The sequence below is a fragment of the Xiphophorus hellerii genome, chromosome 11 (genome assembly GCF_003331165.1).
Source record: "Xiphophorus hellerii strain 12219 chromosome 11, Xiphophorus_hellerii-4.1, whole genome shotgun sequence".
NCBI classification, from domain to species: domain Eukaryota; kingdom Metazoa; phylum Chordata; class Actinopteri; order Cyprinodontiformes; family Poeciliidae; genus Xiphophorus; species Xiphophorus hellerii.
The window spans coordinates 17,715,414-17,733,709 of NC_045682.1; the positions used below are offsets into that span (position 1 = coordinate 17,715,414).

Below are 18,296 nucleotides of genomic sequence, written 5' to 3' on the forward strand. Positions count from 1 at the left end.
TTGACTTGACACTTTCCCTCAAATAATTTGCAAACAAGGAGAGTCATCTTTGGCCATTCCATCATATGTTTTGAATCATTGTGCTAAAAAAGATATATATATATAAAGAACAATGAATTCTTACTTTTCTTGCAGACGGCATCACGTTTTTAACTAGAATCTTCTAATATTTTGCAAAAGGTTTATGATGCCACGCACCGTAACAGGTTACCCGGAGTTCACAGCACCACAGAACCTCCACGTATTCATTCTCTGTTTCCCACCAGATCCACCACGTCTGCTGCTAAAACGCTCTATCCTATTTCAATCTGACCAAGTTGTTCCAATTAACATCTCTGTCAAGTGAGGCAACCTGCGTATGTTTACGTTTGTGATGGTAGGACAGAAAATGCTTCTTTTTTAAATCTCCTGGCATGTCTCTGAAACAATTGCTTAGTAAATAGCATCTAATGGTTGTCATGGAAACTTGACAGCCACTCAGGTTGAGCTTCGGACATTTTCTCTTACCTCCCTTCAGATGATGGCGAGATAACCAGAGGTCCTCTCCTAGCAACAGCTTCAAACTTACTGCAGATTTGAGGCGAGGAGCTATCTTCGCGAAACCTTTTTCTGACTTTTGAAATTTAACATTGCCCTCTCACTCAGCTGAATGGCATGTTTTCTTGTGTTTCCCATTTTTGAACAGAGGCTAAGAGGAAAAAGAGGCATCTAAATCATGTTCTGCTACATTTTTCAGCGTGATTTTATGTTGATGCAATTTTTCTTAGCCTTGGTAGAAAAAGGAGTTAAGGCTTTTTACACATCTTAACCAGGAGATTCAATAAATATTCATAAAAATCGGGACTTTAAGTTGTTTTTTTGTTTGTTTTTTTTCCAGTTTTCTTGATCAGAAAGTGTAAAACTGGGATTGGACAGAATCCTATATATACACAGCTACTGCGCACCTGTCCATGGATGCACGCTGCCGCGCCATACCCACCTCTCCTCCAACCACATGTTAGGGTGTGTAATGCCTTGTTACCTGCCAGGAGCTGGAGGGGATCTCTGCAAATTTGCCCAGTCCCCCGAAGGTGTAGCACCGGTACATGTGATCCAGAGACTCGGAGCAGTGCCACAGCAAGCCGAAGCTCACCGAGTCTTTGGCGCCGTGGTGCTGATGATGCTGGTGACCGCTCCTCAGCTGCTCCTTAACAATCCAGGCGGGGGATATGAAGCTGAAGCTGCAGACGGCCACCAGGGCGGAGGACAGGAGCACCCAGAAGCAGCCCACGCAGCTGAACATGGTGGCGGCGGCTTGGGGCAGAGAACCCGAGGACAGACCCAGACCGATCCCGAACCCGGCTTCGTCTTCTTTCTTCTCCCGACCCAGGAGCCAATGCATTTGGAGCTCGCCGCCTTTCAGGAGCGAGACTTCAACTTGTCCTCCTCCCTCTGTCCAGCACTACATGAGCAACAAGCAGGGATACGGTCAGTGGTGGGGAACATCAGCGGCTGCAGCTCCGCGGGTCCCCAGGACATCTGGTCTGTAGAAAACAAAACCCAAAAAAAAAAAAAAAAAAAAAAAAAAAAAAGCTGGTGGAAGCTGAAGATGCAGGAAAAGTCAGGTGTTCCGCTCGCTCGGGCTGCCACAATGCGAAATGTGACACTAAATGTTTGCACAGACAAAAAAAAAAGAGCTGGAAGCGGAGGAGTGGAGGTGGAGGTGGAGGAGCGGCGGGAAGCAGGAAAACACCTGAAAACACAGGTGGACTCTTCCCCCGTCTACCCGCGGGATGCTGCCTCTGCCTCAGGACCGACAGCGCCTTACTTTGCTCGCACTACTCGCCTCAGTCGAGTCTCAACAACGCCAAGTTGACGTTTGGTAAAGGAGAAGCTTCCGCCTCGGACCTTCAAAGTAAAATCCAATCGCTAAGGTGGCGCGAGGTCCAGGAAATCCAGCTTTAAAGCTACATGCTAGGTCTTTCCGTAAAATCACTTGCTTCTCTCAAATAAAACAACGTGTCATGGTCGTTGCACTTCTGTCCAGTTGTAAATTAATCAAGATAAAATCTTTCCTTTCGAAAACCAAACTAGTATACGCAAGCCTCTTGTGACATCACGAGGCATAAAGCAGCTCATTGGTGGTTTTCTTCCTCTTCATTAGCATATTTGTAAATGTTTCTCCCTCAAAGGTGTTTTCTTAAATTCTGCATGGTTGTAATTGAACAGTTCCATATTTGAGTTCACACTGCATGACTTTTGGGAAAATGTAGTAAAATATCAAAGTTGCTTCTTAGCTTCAATACCCACATTTCATTTTCAAAGATCAATTAAAGTTGTATTTAAAAAAAAAACAAACAAAAAAAACAATCTCACTGACGCATCCCGTTAAGATGAGTTTCTAGGCCTGGTGATGTTTTGCTTCTACTGAAAATGATCATCAAATAGATTTGATGAGCCCACATCATAGCAGTTAGCTAAATGATGGATTCAACTTGCAGTACAGGTGGCTGCAAATCAGTAATTACTGAAAGAGATACAAGTGAAAAATATGTATGGAAAACAAAGATGGGAAAATAGCAGATATACAGGCAAATACTTTGGATTAATTTGTAGTACTGGAGTCAAACCCTGGTCCAGATGGAACCGCTTTCAATGAAGTGAGACCAAAATACGCCACCATTCACCAATTTGGTATGAAACATCTGTGAAACCCTGAAGTATAAACCAAAACTTTAACGCTAAACATAAAGAAGACATTTTGAAAAAGGATGTTTTCTAAACAAACGTTTCTTTGCTCACCATAGGTTTAACATTTCTGAACTGCAATTTCTTGCTCTGAAAAAGGAAACTTCTTTAACATCGCCTTTAATATCTTTAAATTACCATCTTTTTTCTCCAAAAGTTTAATACTTGTACTTTCTTTTCTTTTGTATGAATTATGCTACATACACAAACTTACTTTTACAATCCATAGGTTTCCCTGGTTCCTATATTTAAAAAGCCAGAGAAGTAAAATGATGCATTTTCTCCAGCTTTACCCCATGACAGTGCAGCCAACACTGCCCCCATGTGGTCAGACACGATAAATCACTGTTATACTTCTGCTTCAAATACCAAATCTTTAAAAATCCTTAAAAAATGAAACCCTAAGCATTCTGTTAAAAAGAGCACATCTGACTAACCAATTCAAAGAATGAAACAGGGGAAGGAAAAAAAAAACCACATGTTTTATAGTAATTGTCTTTGAATCAAACACATTTTAAATATATTATAGATCAAGTACACATACATGTCAAAAACAGTGGTACATAGTACCAAGAGTTTTTTTTTCTGGTTCCTTTCCACATCTAGGTAAGGCTCAAAAGAAATAAAAAATAAAATAAAATTAACTGAGCACACCTTCCAGTTTAGCAGTCAATTCATTACTGAGTTTTGTGTCAGCAATGCTTATATATGTATAAAAACTAAGATTACAATTTAAAAAAAAGACAAATATTCATATAAGGGATAAACCAGAATTTATATCTATATATATATATATATGTATAGAACCTTAAGGACGTGGAGTTTGGAGTTTTCTGACATAGCTGGAGTATTATTCTATCGTTCCGTAAAGGTGCCTAGATGTTCAGTCCAAGAACTGGATCCGCTCTTCGCCTGCCTGATTCACAGTCACATCGCGAGATGCTCTACAGTACGCAAAGGGCCGGGGCGGAACAGCTTCAATTAGTAAACAACTCCACGCTGCTTCTGTGACTACGACTCGAAAACTTGCTGATTGGCTCTAAGTGGTAGACCCAGGCGAGAGAAACTCACGTAAAAACAAGGAATGCTTATAAAAAAAAAAAAGGTGCTGTGTGGGAGTGAATTTAATGAAGTCCTAGTAGAATCCTCCAAAGGTCCGAGATAAGCAATAAACCGTAGTATCAAAATGCTGCTGCTTCCTTCTGGACACGTGCTGAATGTCTTCCTACAGGAGTGTCTTAATGCGAGCGCCCTCGTGTGCATCTTCATAGTGTTTTGGAGATAGAAGATTGAAGTACTTCAAGTTTTGTCTCGGTCCATGCGTTAACACTCGCCCGTAATAACAGCCACACACACACACACACACGCAAATACACGCACACACACAAGCATAAGGTAAACGGGGAGGCGATAAAATTCTTTGTTCTTGTTTTGAGGGGCGGTAAAGCAGTTCACTGCGGCGTAAATCCAGCCGATAGACAGAGTCTGCAGGGAGTTACTGTCCTTTGGTTCCTCAGTAGGGTCATAGCTGCACACAGACAGAAGAAAACACTTAGCGGAATATCTATTTTCATCACACACACACACACACACCCCCACGCGCCCACACACACATTTCTACTGAGAATCCTGTGGCGGCTTCTGTACCTTGGTGGATTTGCCGGGGCTGTCGTGGTTCGACTGGTGAACGACGTCGTTGACAATCATCTTGGCGATCTTCCACGCCATTTCCTCCTGGGCCTTCATAAAGAAAAAACTAATTATTATTATAAAAATAAATACCACAAGCAAAAAAATTGATAAATAAATAATAGAAACACAGCATGTGGAAGAGCATCTACTAAGGCTATATGAATCATTGATGATACTTTAACAGCTTTTTTTTTTTTCTTATCTCACCTCGTCTGAGTTGCCCTGGACCCATTTCTTCATTGCTTGAGAAAACATGGAACCTTGATAGGGAAAAGAAAGCCGTTTATTACCTACGAAACTTGCTTTTATGACATGAATATTTCAAGAGCGGGACGTTTGACTTTACAGTTCATGGCTGGTCATCATTTCTAAGCTTCTATAAGTGCCTCTATAAGCAAGAAACTGAATCATTTGCTCTTTCTTCTTTGCAAAAAAAAAAACCCAACAAAAAACACCAAAGCTTTATCTTATTGGATAGAGAGCATAAGTCAGCAGCAGATTTCTGCCCCAAATATTCAAAAGGTTAATTAGGTACGGACTTCAACGTGGTTTGCTATTTTTATCTAAACTACAACAATGTGAGGCAAAAGTCAAGTCAAAGTCAAAATATTTTAATTTCACACATATGCCAAACCTTGAGAATCTCTACTTTTGGACTTAAAGGCTTTTGTTTGACTTTAAGAGCAGAAAACTCATTTTTTCCGACTCCAGAAAATCTCTTAAATATTTCATAGGACTTTGAGCTGCGGGGAGATAAAGTTTTAATACATATATATATCGCTACAGAGAAGAAGGTCTCCACTGAACGAAAAACGAGGGGGACAGGAAGGACGTTTGAGGGTCGTACCTTTTGATTTCTTCACGTCGGGTTCTGGCTCGGCCTCTCTGATGAACTGACCCAACTCGTTCACCTTTCCGAAAGTCATCTTTCTGAGAACGCAGAAGACAGGAGCCGATGAAGAGCAAAGGGGATGAAAGGAGGCCTGAACGCACACACTCGTGTGTGGGCGTGTGTGTGTGTGTGTGTGTGTGTGTGTGGGTGTGCGTGTGTGTGTGTGGGTGTGTGCGCGTGTGTGGGGGTGTGTGTGGGGGTAGTATAAAGAATAAAGTAGTAATTTTATGAAAACGCCAACACAAAAAATAACAAAAATTAAAATCAGGTATGTTGAACATCTTATAAAGTCATACTTGGTATCGCTTTGACAAACAAAGAAATACTTCATCTTTTAACACATCAGAACCATTACTATCAGTGGCAGGACTTTGAATCGATAGTGAAAACAATCCTCAACACCATTAACAGTTCACTTTAGAGACAAGAGTTGGAAAGTTTCGTTTTATGGGTGAACTCACCCAGCGTACGGCCGCTGGTAGAGCATCTCCGGATCCAGGCTGGCCACGTCGACGGTGATCGCCTCGTCGAAGTTCTTCAAAATCTTGATGGCTGCTTTCTTGGCTCCCTGCTGCAACGAGGGTACAACAGGAATTCATCTTCATGAATGTGACAAAGACCAGCGGAACGATCGCGACCTCGTCGTCATTATTGTGACCCAGCAGGGCGGCTGAAAATGTCAGCCGTGCGCAGCTCACCTGAACCTGGGAGCTCTCGCCGGCGTTCGAGCCGGAGCGGTCGCTGTCTGCCGGCACGCCCTGACCTTGACCTTGACCGCTCACGTTCACGAACTCGTCGCCCCGCACCGAGTTGATGAGGTCGCTCAGGTATTTGTAGTAAATGTTGCTGGACAGGAAGCCGGGCAAATACACCTGAACGGTTCCAAAACAGGATGACTACCATTAGTGACGAGCCTTTGCAGCTCATCGTTTTCTAAGATTTCAACGCTCATGTGGAGACGATCAGGCGTCTCTGTTAGAACTGCATGATTCGTCAGTGACGCAAGACAAAACCTTCAGAAAAATCGATACTGAACTTCAGAGAAACTGATTATTTTAGATATTAAAGTGAGGAAATAATACAGTGCCTTGTAAAAAAATATTTACACCACTTTCACATCCTGTCAAGTTACCAGCACAACTTTGTGGAGAACTTTCAAGCAGTGTTTGACCCAGAACAGGTCCAGAATTACCTCAAAAAAAAAAAGAGAGAGAGAGAGAAAGAAAAAGAAAACCTCAAGAGGAAGGATCTATTAAATTAATTGGTTGTAGAAACTAATCAAAAACTGAAACGAGATCAAAATCTTTCTGTTGTGGCTGCCAAACTTTGGAACTTGTTGCATTTAAATATTAGAGAAGCGTCTTTTCTCCCTATTTTTAAGTTTCTTAAAAAATACACCCGTTTTCAATAGTGTTTGACCCAGTCAGCTGAAATGTTCTTTTTATTGCATATGATTGAGCTTATACGTTTTAAATGTTGTTTTATGTCTTCTCTTTATTCTGCACTTTGGGCTTTGCAAAACAAATTATCATAATAATTGAACATAAAAACAAAACTTCCATATCCAGTTAAAAAAAAAAGGAGTAGGAAGAAGACAAAGCTTATTAAATCATACCTCCTAATTTCAAACCAGATTCTAATTAAAAGCTTAAAACTGAAACTGTCAGGCACCACACACGTTTTATTTTTAATCACCGGTTATGGTTTCATTTAAATTTCACAGCAACTAGAACTACAAGCATCCAGCAACTTAAAAGTCAAAGTTGAAGTTAAGTTCATGTCAGATATAATTCGTCATCAGAAAAATGGCTTCAGCGAAATAAAATGCTCGGTCTCAAGTCTTTATAAGACATTTAGCCCTAAAATATTTGCAGGAATAATTTAGATTATCTCTTATTCCATCGTTTCATTTATCCTAAAATGTTTTTAACTTTAAGTTTTCTGCTCACTTTAAACACTTCTGTCTTGTACAATTACAAAAATGTAAGTTTACTAAATTAATTAGTCATGTACAAGTTAACACTGCCTTTACTGACAGCGCTTTGTTGCAAGAAGTAGAAAATTTGGGTGCGCCTAACTTTTTTTTTTCTGACGCCCCGAGCGCGTCGTCATCAGAGACTCTGACCTTCTCCATGGTCGTCCAGGCCTGTCTGAGAGGAGTGGTGAAACAGTCGGGGAGCGGCCCTCCCTCCCGGCAAATGTTCGACTCGATCTCCATCCGTACCGAGTCGCCGAAGCCCAGAGGATTGGTAGCCTGGAGTGAGAAATACCTGGACAAAGAAAAATTTAAATTTTTTATTTTTTTTTAAACTGCATGAACTGTGCTCAGTTCAAGACACTAAACTTAAAGCAGTAATTCAAGCAAAATAAAAAAATAAAAACACTTAGCATAAGCGCATGTTTAATAAGGACAATTTGATTGCTACAAATGTGAAAAAAACGAGGGATAAAATACATTATATTTGCAGATACCGTATATATATATATATACGTATATATACAGTACAGACCAAAAGTTTGGACACACCTTTTAATTCAATGAGTTTCCTTTATTTTCATGACTATTGACATTGTAGATTCACACTGAAGGCATCAAAACTATGAATAACACATGTGGAAATATGCACTAAACAAAAAAGTGTAAAACAACTGAAAATACCCCTTATATTCTAGTTTCTTCAAAGTAGCAACCTTTTGCTGTGATTACTGCTTTGCACACACTCTGCATTTTCTTGATGAGCTTCAAGAGGTAGTCACCTGAAATGGTTTTCACTTCATAGGTGTGCCCTGTCAGGTTAATAAGTGGGATTTCTTGCCTTATAAATAGTCATGAAAATAAAGAAAACCCATTGAATTAAAAGGTGTGTCCAAACTTTTGGTCTGTACTGTATATATAAATGACATTGTGCTTTTCTGTCAGAAAAAACATACTCGAAGCTTTTTAGGGTTTTAGAAGCACAAATAATTCGTACTTATCATAGAGGATCATGGCGTCGTTTTGAGCCTCCTGGCCGTCATACTGGCCTTTTTTAGCAGCCAACTGGTTCTGGAAGTTATCCGCAGCCAGCCAGAACTGTAGTATATTCATCGCCTCTTCCTTCTCCATGTACTGTCAATGAGAGAACATGGAACTCATGAACAAGTCCAAAAAACACAGGGCGTCTCTGCAGGATCGCTCTGATAGCAGGTTAGTACACAGCAGGAGCAGAAATCCTTGTTTCTTTATGTCTTTCTGACTTGTTTTTGTCTGTGTGTGTGATTTATTGTTGTTGCTCAAAAGCCTCTGTGCTTTTGAGGACCGCCGCTAAATATGGAGTCACCGGGAGGCGCACACTGTGTGGGAAAAAAAAGGTGAGAAAGCCAGAGAAAATTGGGCCTACTCACCTCTGAGAAATAGAAGAGCGCTGACTCACAGAACAAGATGTCAGCCAGGAACACGGAGCCACTCGTCAAAACTTCAATCTGGTATTTACAGAAATGGTGGCTCCGCAGGAATTCGGTAAAGTGCCTGGAAATCAAAGGGCACAAGGGAGGCGGAGACATCCGTTACCGAGGATGTCACAAAAAAAAAGCCTCACGGTGAAAAGTGTTGGAGAAGAGGAAGAGAGAAACTCACTGTTGTTCCAGCATGGCGAGGACAACCGACTGCGCAATGACAAAGCAGTTTGGGTCCACCATGCCGTCCTCTCCGCAAATCTTAGCTGAGTGGAAGGAGAACAGGGGAATTTTTTTCTTTTACATTTTTATGGCTTCAACCAGAGGTTTCACCGAGAGCCACTGAAGCTCTGCGTCTGTTATTCTTCTTACCGACTATATCGTTTCTGATCTGCTCTGTGATGGGGATGGGTCTTGCAGCATCTGGAGAAATGTATTTGGTGAAGATGGTAACAGCATCCTTTTCTATACCTGCAAACGCAGAAACCCGCAGCTCATCATCTGCCACATTGCAAGCACAAACGTCCATTCATTTCACTGGGTAGTTCTGACACGATAAATCGTATGATCGTGATTAATCGCGGTTAATTGTGATTAATTCAATTAATTGCATATAATTGTCATTCATCCAATTAATTATGATTAATTGTGATTAATTGATTATTGAAATAGTCAGCAATTCATTTAGAAATCGACTGATCGTTAACTGGATTATGCAGACTCAAAAAAAAAAAGACAATTTGCTGGAAAAAATTCCCAACATAATCATAGCGGTAATCAAGTCAAAACTGTCCAAGTGGAATAGATTTAGCTTCACCCGGTTCAGATTTATTAAAAAGATTTTCTTCTTTTAAAAGAGATTTGAAGTATTTATTGCATCTTTTAATGTATTTCTAATATTGTATAAAAATCTGCAGAATGTGCCGACTTCTTTATCCAGTTAATCGCCTAAAAATCAGCCACTTCCACAAACAGACTAATCAATTGAACAACTACCAGTGAAAACAGTTATTTTTTAAGTGGACTCACTTTTCATGAGTGTGTCTGAGAAGTCTCGCAGAGTATTGTTGGGATGGCCCTTAGAGGGAGTCCCTGTCCTGGAAGGTGGCTGTGTGCTGGGGGTCTCCGCCCGAGACGGCTTGCCTTCCCCGCTCAACGAGTCCCACCGGGTGGAGAGCGGCGACGGGTTCCCACGGCTGTTGTGGAGGGCAAGGTCATTGAACGTGTTCTGATCGAGCTCTGGCCCGTCTGGAGAGACGGGGACCGGCTCGGCCAGCGAGCTGTGTTTGACGGAGTTGAGGTTTTGCGCTCGGACTCGCGACCAGCTGGCCGAGCGGAAGCTCTCGGCCTCGAGCCAGAACCGAACGAGGTGGTCGGCGCCCCGGTGCTCCATGCAGTGCAGGAAGTGGGGCATTGCCACATTGTCTCTGAGGACCTGGTCCACTGTCTTGGACATCCGAGAGCGCGTCTCCGGGGGCAGATAATTCACGCTGGAATGCCCTGGAACGAACAAGTTCACTTAGTTTAGGAACACCGCTAAAAATGCCGTCCTGTTCAGTATCAGTGAGGTCTTTAACAACAGTCAATAAAGTCTTTTAAAAAGAAGCTTTTTAAAAGAATGCTGTATTGTCTATGACATGTCAAGGTGCCTTTGATTCATTCAAGCTGTGTGGATAAAAACAATGGAAGTTGAAACAGCAAAGTGCTCTAATTTGCTAGCCCTTTTTTTTTAATCTTCTAACATCGTACTAGGAATAATAAATAAAACAACAAAATATACTGGGAAAGGGGGTGCTGTGGTGGCGCAGCACCACAGACCACCACAGGAGGTCTAAGTCCTATCGAGGTCTTAGACCTCGATAGGACTAAGACCTATCGAGGTCTTAGTCCTCGTGCCGGTGGTCGCAGGTTCGATTCCCGGCCTGGCAACATTTGTCGCGTGTCTTCCCCCTTTCTCATTACCCTCTTTCCTGTCGAACTGCTTTCAAATAAAGGCCACTAGAGCCAACAAAACCTTAAAAAAAAAAATATATGAGAAAGAGACATGATCAATATTGATTGAAAATACTTCCAAAAGAATATTCAGTAACACTTTATTTGAAGGGGTGTGCATAAGACTGACATAACACCTGTTATGAACATGAAGGAGTTTCATGAATGCTTGACTGTTGTGATGAAGTGTTATTATTTACTGACACAACAGTCAAGCATTCTGGAGGATGTTGGTCATGTGACAGTGACAGCAATGCAGCAAAGGATTGTGGGTAATTTAATTGAAGCGAAGAAGAAGAAGTGGTGAAGTCATCAGCAAGGTCTTTTTCTCCAAGATGTTGAAAGGGAGTGAAATATAAATAAATAATATACATTATACATTATCAGTAAACGTGTCATCTGCCTTAATGGCAATTCTAATATCGGATATCAATATATTGATCCAAATTTTCATAGCAGTGCATCCCTAAAATATACTTTACCAATTCAATAAAAAAATGCCATGAATTATTTTGTTATTCTGCTCATTTTTGAAGTAAGTTGATTGGTGACCCCAAGTAAAGTCCTGACCTTAACCAACACCTGGATACTGTGAGCCATGCTAACCATGCTAACCATGCTAACCTCCCTGTGTCTTCTATGTTCCTGTAATAAATCCTGAATGATCTATGAAGGTGGGATTACTAGAAGTAATCATTTTGAATGCTCCTTTTAATATATTGTTCCATTAAAAGCTCTTAAAGGGAAGTCTGAATCCACTAAAATTTGTATCGTCTTCAAAATATCGACAAAACTCTGATTGGTGCGTCTACATTTCCATATCACGCTGCGTTATTGACCCCAGTCTCTGAGGCCTGGGAATTCACACCAGTTTTTAAGTTGAATATTCAGAGGGAGGAGTTCACAGGTGGGCCAGTAGGTGGCCTTATACTTTGCAATTTCATACCAAAAAAATTTTTTTTTTAATCTTCTCTCAACACCGTCAAGAATCTGCAAGTTCACAGTGGATAGAAATCACACAAAGTCAGTTTTAGGAGGATCTAGTCACATGAGACTCCAAATATAGAAAATCCCCCAAAAAGTAAAATAAAATAAAATTTTACTATTCATCTGAAAAGGAGACAAAATGACTTTGACTCAATCATATTACCTAATGCTACCCTCCCCCCACCATCTGTGCTGCCTTGAATCTTAAATCAAAGTCATCTTGGAGGATCGTCCCTCATGTCTGCTGCTTCTGAAAAATTTGAACTCGTCAACTTTTTTCATTCTAAATATTCTTCTGCTTCCAATTCCTACCTCTATAAAACAAAAAGCTCTTCATGATATAGCATCTAACATGCTAATTCTGTAAAACACTGTTTTAATTACAACAATAAGGCAAAGAAAGTTGTTGTTTAGAATCCCGTCTCTCAAGTCTGAACTCTTATCACCGGCTGCAACCTAAGAATGAAATAACCAAAGCAGTCCCCTCCACCTTTCCTCACATCCTTTCTTCCCTTTGTTACAAACACAATCTAGTGACAACAGAGCGCGCCAGGCTGCAGCACAGGTTCCTCCACCTTTGAGTCACCCAGACTAGCTAGTGCAGTTCCCGTCTGCCGCTTCCGTCAGGCACACAGATGCTTACTGCAACTGTCCCAGAAGGTGACATGGAGCCACCTAATTATAGTTTGGGTTTTTTTCCCAAAAAGAAAAAAGGTGGACAAGTTGCTTCACTGGTGCGTCAGGGCCAAGTTTACCTGACAGTTGTCAGAATGAGCGGGTGTGCTTCGACGGACGAGCGCCTCGGGCAGAATTATAGAGGAATGGAGACAGCTGAGCGACGCAGCGGGATGTTTAAGATGCTGCCGTCGTGACGAGAAACTTACACAGGCAATCTGCAAGGACATTGCCCGAGAACTGCCTGCCTGCACGGAGCTTAACTGGATTCTAGCTTGGGAAAGAAGCAATCTTTAAGATAATTTCCTTCAGATTTTAGTGGCCGTTATTTGGCTAGACGTATGTTTAAATTGCAGGCAACGTTCCTAAACATTTTCTGGATTCTTTTCAGAGGGTGTTCAAAGTTCAGACTTTTAGTTTCAGTTTCAGTTCAGTGGTGGTTATTTTCAAGTGCTTTAGAAATAAAGTGTGGAATAAGAACAAAGTAAGGCTAAATGGCAGTGGGTGGGTGGATGGATGGATGGACGGATGGGACTTTAAAACCACAGACCAGAAAAATGCGTTATATAATATTTTCTCCATAATGCATTTCCTCCCCGTTCCCATTCTCACTAACAATACTTCAATAAAATGCCAGAGTTTTCTGGACTGCGTAGAGCACCTCTGTAAACAAAACCAACTTTGCCATTTCGTCATTCTGCTAAATCACAGACTTATTACATTGAAACATTTTTTTGTTGTTGTTTTCTTTGCCTGCCACACGTCTCTCGCTCTCCGTGTTCATCCATCTGCTGTCATCTCAAGTGTAACGGAAACACAGAAAGGCTTGCTGCGTACCGAGGTCTCCGAAGTGCGCTGCCTCCATGTGGCTCGGCTGCTTCTTGAGGATGGCGGTGCGGCCCCGGGCGAAGGAGTCCATGTTGGCTGATATGGCACTGATGGCCACGTGGCTCGGCCCGGCGGCGTCCAGGACGGCATTGTGGTTCTTCAGTCCGTGTGAAGGAGAGTGAGGGTTGACTGGAACTGGGTCAAAAAAAAAAAAAAAAATTTAATAAAGCTGAAAAATTACAGCGATGTTTTCAAAGTGACCCGACCAGGTGACGTCAGTGTGACGTGGATGACAAAGCCTTTGATTGTGGGTGTTTTTGAAAGAGCTCTTAGTGTGCGCAGGCCATAAAAAGAAGCCTGAGAGGACAAACTGTGCAGTGTTTGACTGACTGCTTTGTGTTTCACTGATAGCAAGAGCTTGGATCCTAATGATACATTAACTCTGTTTAGAATAACTAGAGCAAACCTAACCCTACAAAAACTTAAAGACTCTCTTAAATCACATCTGTAAAAATCCAAGGTTGTCTTCCATGCTTACATAAAAACTCAAAGACTCATTTTTTAAAACCCCTTCCAAAGCAAACAAACAATTCAGTTGTTTTGTAAAAGCGTTCATTCCCCTTGAACTTTTTCACATGTTGTTATCTCACAAACACAAGCTTCAATGTAACTTCTGCAGATTTCATGTGTGCAGACCAACACAGAGTAGCACCGAGCTAAAGTGGATACAAGGTTTTCTCACTTCTGGTCCATTCTAACATGAATATCTTTGGATGCAAACTGATCTATTATCCTCCTGAATAGGGCTGAAACGACTAATATTATTCACCTCCACAAGCTTCTCACGACACACTTTCCATTTTAAACCCTCTTCTGTGATACTTTACAACGCCGGAGGTAAAGACGAACTCACCTTTGTTAACTTTAGCATCCGTTACTCTCTCGGGTTCCTTGCTTTTGGCTGTGGAGAAAAGGATAAAAAAGGCGACGTGTAACTGAAGGTGTAAACACTCGGGATCAAGATACAAGGTGAGAGCAGCTGGACAGAATGGAGATGCACGGTGAAGGGAGACGGGGGCTGCCGCGACGGCATTAGCAACGCAGGAAAACAATATCTAGTTACTTGATGACACGGACGGGAATCTGATATGCTGGATACTGCAAAAGAAAATGTATCATGTACGACATGGGAACTTATGCAGCATTTATCCCTAAAGGCCTTTCAGCTCTAAAGAACTAAAATATTCATCAAACCAAGCCTTATATCAAACCTTATATAGAACCAGGTGTTTTTGAATGATCGGCGTGAGAATCCCTGACTAAACTAATTTCTGTCTGTGTTTTTAAGTCTCCCATCTCTAGTTAACAGTGACTCTTAATTAAATTTCCATGGCATTCTTCAGACAATCCAGGCCTATTCCCTTGCTCCCAACTTGTTTAACCCTCCATCCAGATTATTTTGTGTGGATCTAAACAAATCTGGGTTTCTATATATTGACACTAAAAGAGAAAGAGAGACTGCATTGGCTGTTGAAGACTTCTGAATGTAAAATGACCTGATGTCTGTGTGCATGAGGAATGATTGAACAGAAGGCAGCCGAATCCTAAGTCAATCATTTTATGAGGTTAAGGAGTTACGTTTTTGAAGCAAAACACCAATTTCCTTAAGCTTTGTCCGCACATGAATAACTGGAACAACAGGGAGATATATTATCTTACTAATAGGCCAGTCACAATAAGCAATAAATCAATTAATCACATGATAAATTTAAACAAACTCAATCATTTCCATTTGAATGATTTATTTTTCTCTTTCTTTCTCGCTTTCCACCAAAAACTGGATGACAAAAGTCTTCAGTTTGTTGCTTTGGTTTCAACTAGCCCTTTTTTAAAGGACAGTTTTATTAATAGAGCCTTTATTATTAATTTTTATTTATTTCTGTTGTTTTATTTATTTATTTTGGATATTTAAAATGCCTTCCAGTTCCAGTGTAAAACATTCATTAGACTTTAAAGTTTATTGATCGCAGAGAATGAGTTCTTGTGTTATTATTATGCCATTACCATTATATTACTGGGAAACAGTCTCAAACAACAATATTATCATTTATCGCAATAACTTCTGTGGACAATTTATCGTCCAGCAAAATTTGTTATTGTGACAGGCCTACCTACTACTTAGCAATTCATTCTAAGAGCTGAGCAATGGGGTTGGTGGCCAATTTTCAGACCTTTGCGGAGGCAGATGGGATCGATGGATAAGATCGGTTTCGCGTGTAGGTATCGGCCGATCGCCCAAAATTAAAAATATCTGGGCCCATCAATCGGTTCACCCCACTATAGCCTAGAAAATGGGTCTGGCACTCCTCGAGTGCCACCGTTCTGCAAATGCACAAATGGTTAATGACCACATCTTTGCAAAACTTGCTGACATGAAAAGGAGGTTTCAGCCTTTAGATTCGGGTGTGTTGGAGCAGAGATGCATCCAACAGTTGCAGAACAGTTGCACTCGAGGACTGGAGCTCCAGATCCCTGGGTCTAGCGCTTCAGAAATTGCTTCCCATTATCAGCTGGAGCAGGACATGAGTTTGCTGTAGATTGTAGCTGAGTCAGGATCTATAAGCAATATAGACAACATCCCACAGACCAGCCCTTGGGGACTGGACTTGGACACCCCGGATGTAAAATGTTTGAAATGACTTAAATAAAAATAAATACATTTTTTTTAAAAATAGTAACTTCCTTTTATTTAAAAAAAAAACAACAAAAAAAACTTGTATGCCCAGTTGGACCTCCCAACAAGCGGAGCCACTGGCTTCCTGTCAGTCCTGATTACCATCACTGCTAAGAGCATCCACTGTCTTTTCAACACTTCCTCCTTTTTTTTGCAAACGAACAGCGTCAGCAACTCTGATGCAACCAATAAGAAGGGGAAAAAGCCACTCGTCTCACTCGTTAGGATAAAAAAGATGTACTAACTGGGCTGGTTTTCTAAAGAAACATGCAATCACTGCAATTTGATGGCGTGCTGAGAAAGACTGCATAGTTAGTTAGCAACGACGAGCTGAAACTACAGTGATCTAACAGAGATACTCTGTAACACATTCAGTTACTGAAGGTAATCCGGGAGATGTTTACCTGTATTATAGAAATATTTGATATTATGCAACTGCTAACGTCAGACAGATTAAAATGTGAAAAGTGGTCAGCCATTTCTAAACCCTGGTGTTGTTCAAGAGTGTATTGCATAGAAGACATGTCAGGCTCCTCTCGTTATAAACAAAACAGTATTTACTACAAAGTGCCCCAAAGAGTGCAACATCTGCAGTCACGCCTTATCACTTTATGACAGGTGACAAGTCTGTGCGCACTCAGCTCAGTGAGACTGAATGAAACTAAAGTTAGCATGCTACATACATTTCCACATCTGACCACCGTGCAGATACCGACAGCTGTACGAGCTAGAAGTGATGCAGAAAGAGGCTCCACACAGCGATGCAGCTCGCGAGTAGTTTCGAGCTGACAGCACGAGGCAGCTTTAGTGCCAACCAGACCAACAACAGGTTTGGTTAGCTCCAAGAGGCCACCGCTAAGCTAACCGCGCCACTGCAGCAGGTTAGCGGCGGCAGGAAAACACCACCACCACCACCACCACCCCGGGGTCCCTGTCCGTTTTAAACCCCCCTGTTTTTAATCGCATCTCTTGTCATGTTGCCGTGGGCTTCTCCGTCCTCGGCGGGACTCTTCCCCGATAGCCGCGGCTAACGCTGCAGATCAGCAGTTTGAGCTTCTTCCTCACCTTTCCTCTTAAAAAACGACATGACGGGTTTCGCACTCTGGACGCTTCCTCTGCTCACTATCACCGTCCCAGGGACGTGCCACGAATCCCTTCATTCAAACGCATCGGCTCCGTACACTCCTGAGGCGGAAGTCGGTTTTATTTCGGAATCTCCTCCGGTCTGCGCTGTCAAATCAAAATTATCCCCAAATCCAAGCCGAGCTCGGTGGCCATATTGTCAATAAACGACTAACTTCCGGGCTGCTTCTGGGAGCAGCATTGTGGGAAATGAAGTACTTGCCCGCTCTGGTCGGAAGATGGTGCTGTTTGTCCGCAGTGTATTAACGTCAGAAGTTTCAAATGTAAATAAACAATATATATTTATCAGTATATTTTGATTTTTTTTTTCAACAAATACATATTTTAGCTCCACCAGCTTTACAAATTAGAGTTTTTTCCTCGTTCTTTTGGATTTTACAGGAGGTCTTGGCTTTGACTAGGACATTCTATCAGGTATATGGTTTCATTATATACCATATACAGTATATATGGCATATATATATATGGTATATGGTATATATATATATATTTTTTTAGCCTCTAACATTTCTTTCACACTACCCATCTTCCCATCACCTCTGACAAGCTTCCTTGTACCAGCTGGAAAACATCCCACAGCTATCGCAGTCATGTTTCACCATGGAGATTATTTACAATGATGCCAACTGTTCATTTCCATAAAAAATGTTAACGTACAAGTAAATAAAATAAAAGCGGAAATTGCAAATGTAAGATTTACAAAAAGGCTAAAATTTAAAGTTTGAATTTGCAGAGGAATTGATTTATAACTCAGAATGTGAAAACTTCAACAAGGGAACGGCTCATCTAAATCAAACATAATACTGTAGTTCTGAATGGATCCCTACAGCTAACACTGAATGGTGTTTCTTTCTGCAGTCATGTAAAGCTACACACCGTGAGATCCAAAATAACAGGAAATATTTTCTGCACGTCTGAGTCACATTTAATGAGGCACCGTTTGCATCAATTGAGGAACTATTTCTCTATTTCTCAATAGGCAAATTACAATATTCTTTGTAGGGAATCGTGGTGACAACAATTCATGAAGTTGGGGATTTCTTTAAAATCCCAGCTGCAGTCACTTGCAGATCTACAGACAGCTTAGAAACAAGGAAAGGTCTATCATCTGGGCCAAGAGCAACATAATTAGTTTCTCTTTGCACACAGTGAGAGCAGTTGGGACCAGGATATTTTGCAAATAGACATTTT

General features: G+C 41.3%; 1 protein-coding gene across 2 annotated transcripts; it reads right to left on the minus strand.

Moving 5' to 3' along the window:
* Positions 1 to 3,187: 3,187 nt before the first annotated feature.
* LOC116728917 (A-kinase anchor protein 10, mitochondrial-like) lies at positions 3,188 to 17,274 on the minus strand. 2 transcript variants are annotated; one of them, XM_032577261.1, is made up of 15 exons: positions 17,028 to 17,274; positions 14,142 to 14,189; positions 13,238 to 13,423; positions 9,776 to 10,246; positions 9,119 to 9,217; positions 8,928 to 9,012; positions 8,696 to 8,819; positions 8,284 to 8,420; positions 7,437 to 7,581; positions 6,010 to 6,183; positions 5,773 to 5,879; positions 5,267 to 5,349; positions 4,627 to 4,679; positions 4,375 to 4,467; positions 3,188 to 4,255 (listed from the first exon to the last, which is right to left on the minus strand). In XM_032577261.1, the coding sequence occupies exons 1-15, from the start codon at positions 17,047 to 17,049 to the stop codon at positions 4,250 to 4,252; spliced, it is 1,833 nt and encodes a 610-aa protein (XP_032433152.1). In that variant the 5' UTR covers positions 17,050 to 17,274; the 3' UTR covers positions 3,188 to 4,249. The 2 variants fall into 2 exon arrangements, with proteins under 2 accessions (XP_032433152.1, XP_032433151.1); XM_032577260.1 differs by having other exon boundaries at positions 5,773 to 5,882.
* Positions 17,275 to 18,296: the final 1,022 nt, after the last annotated feature.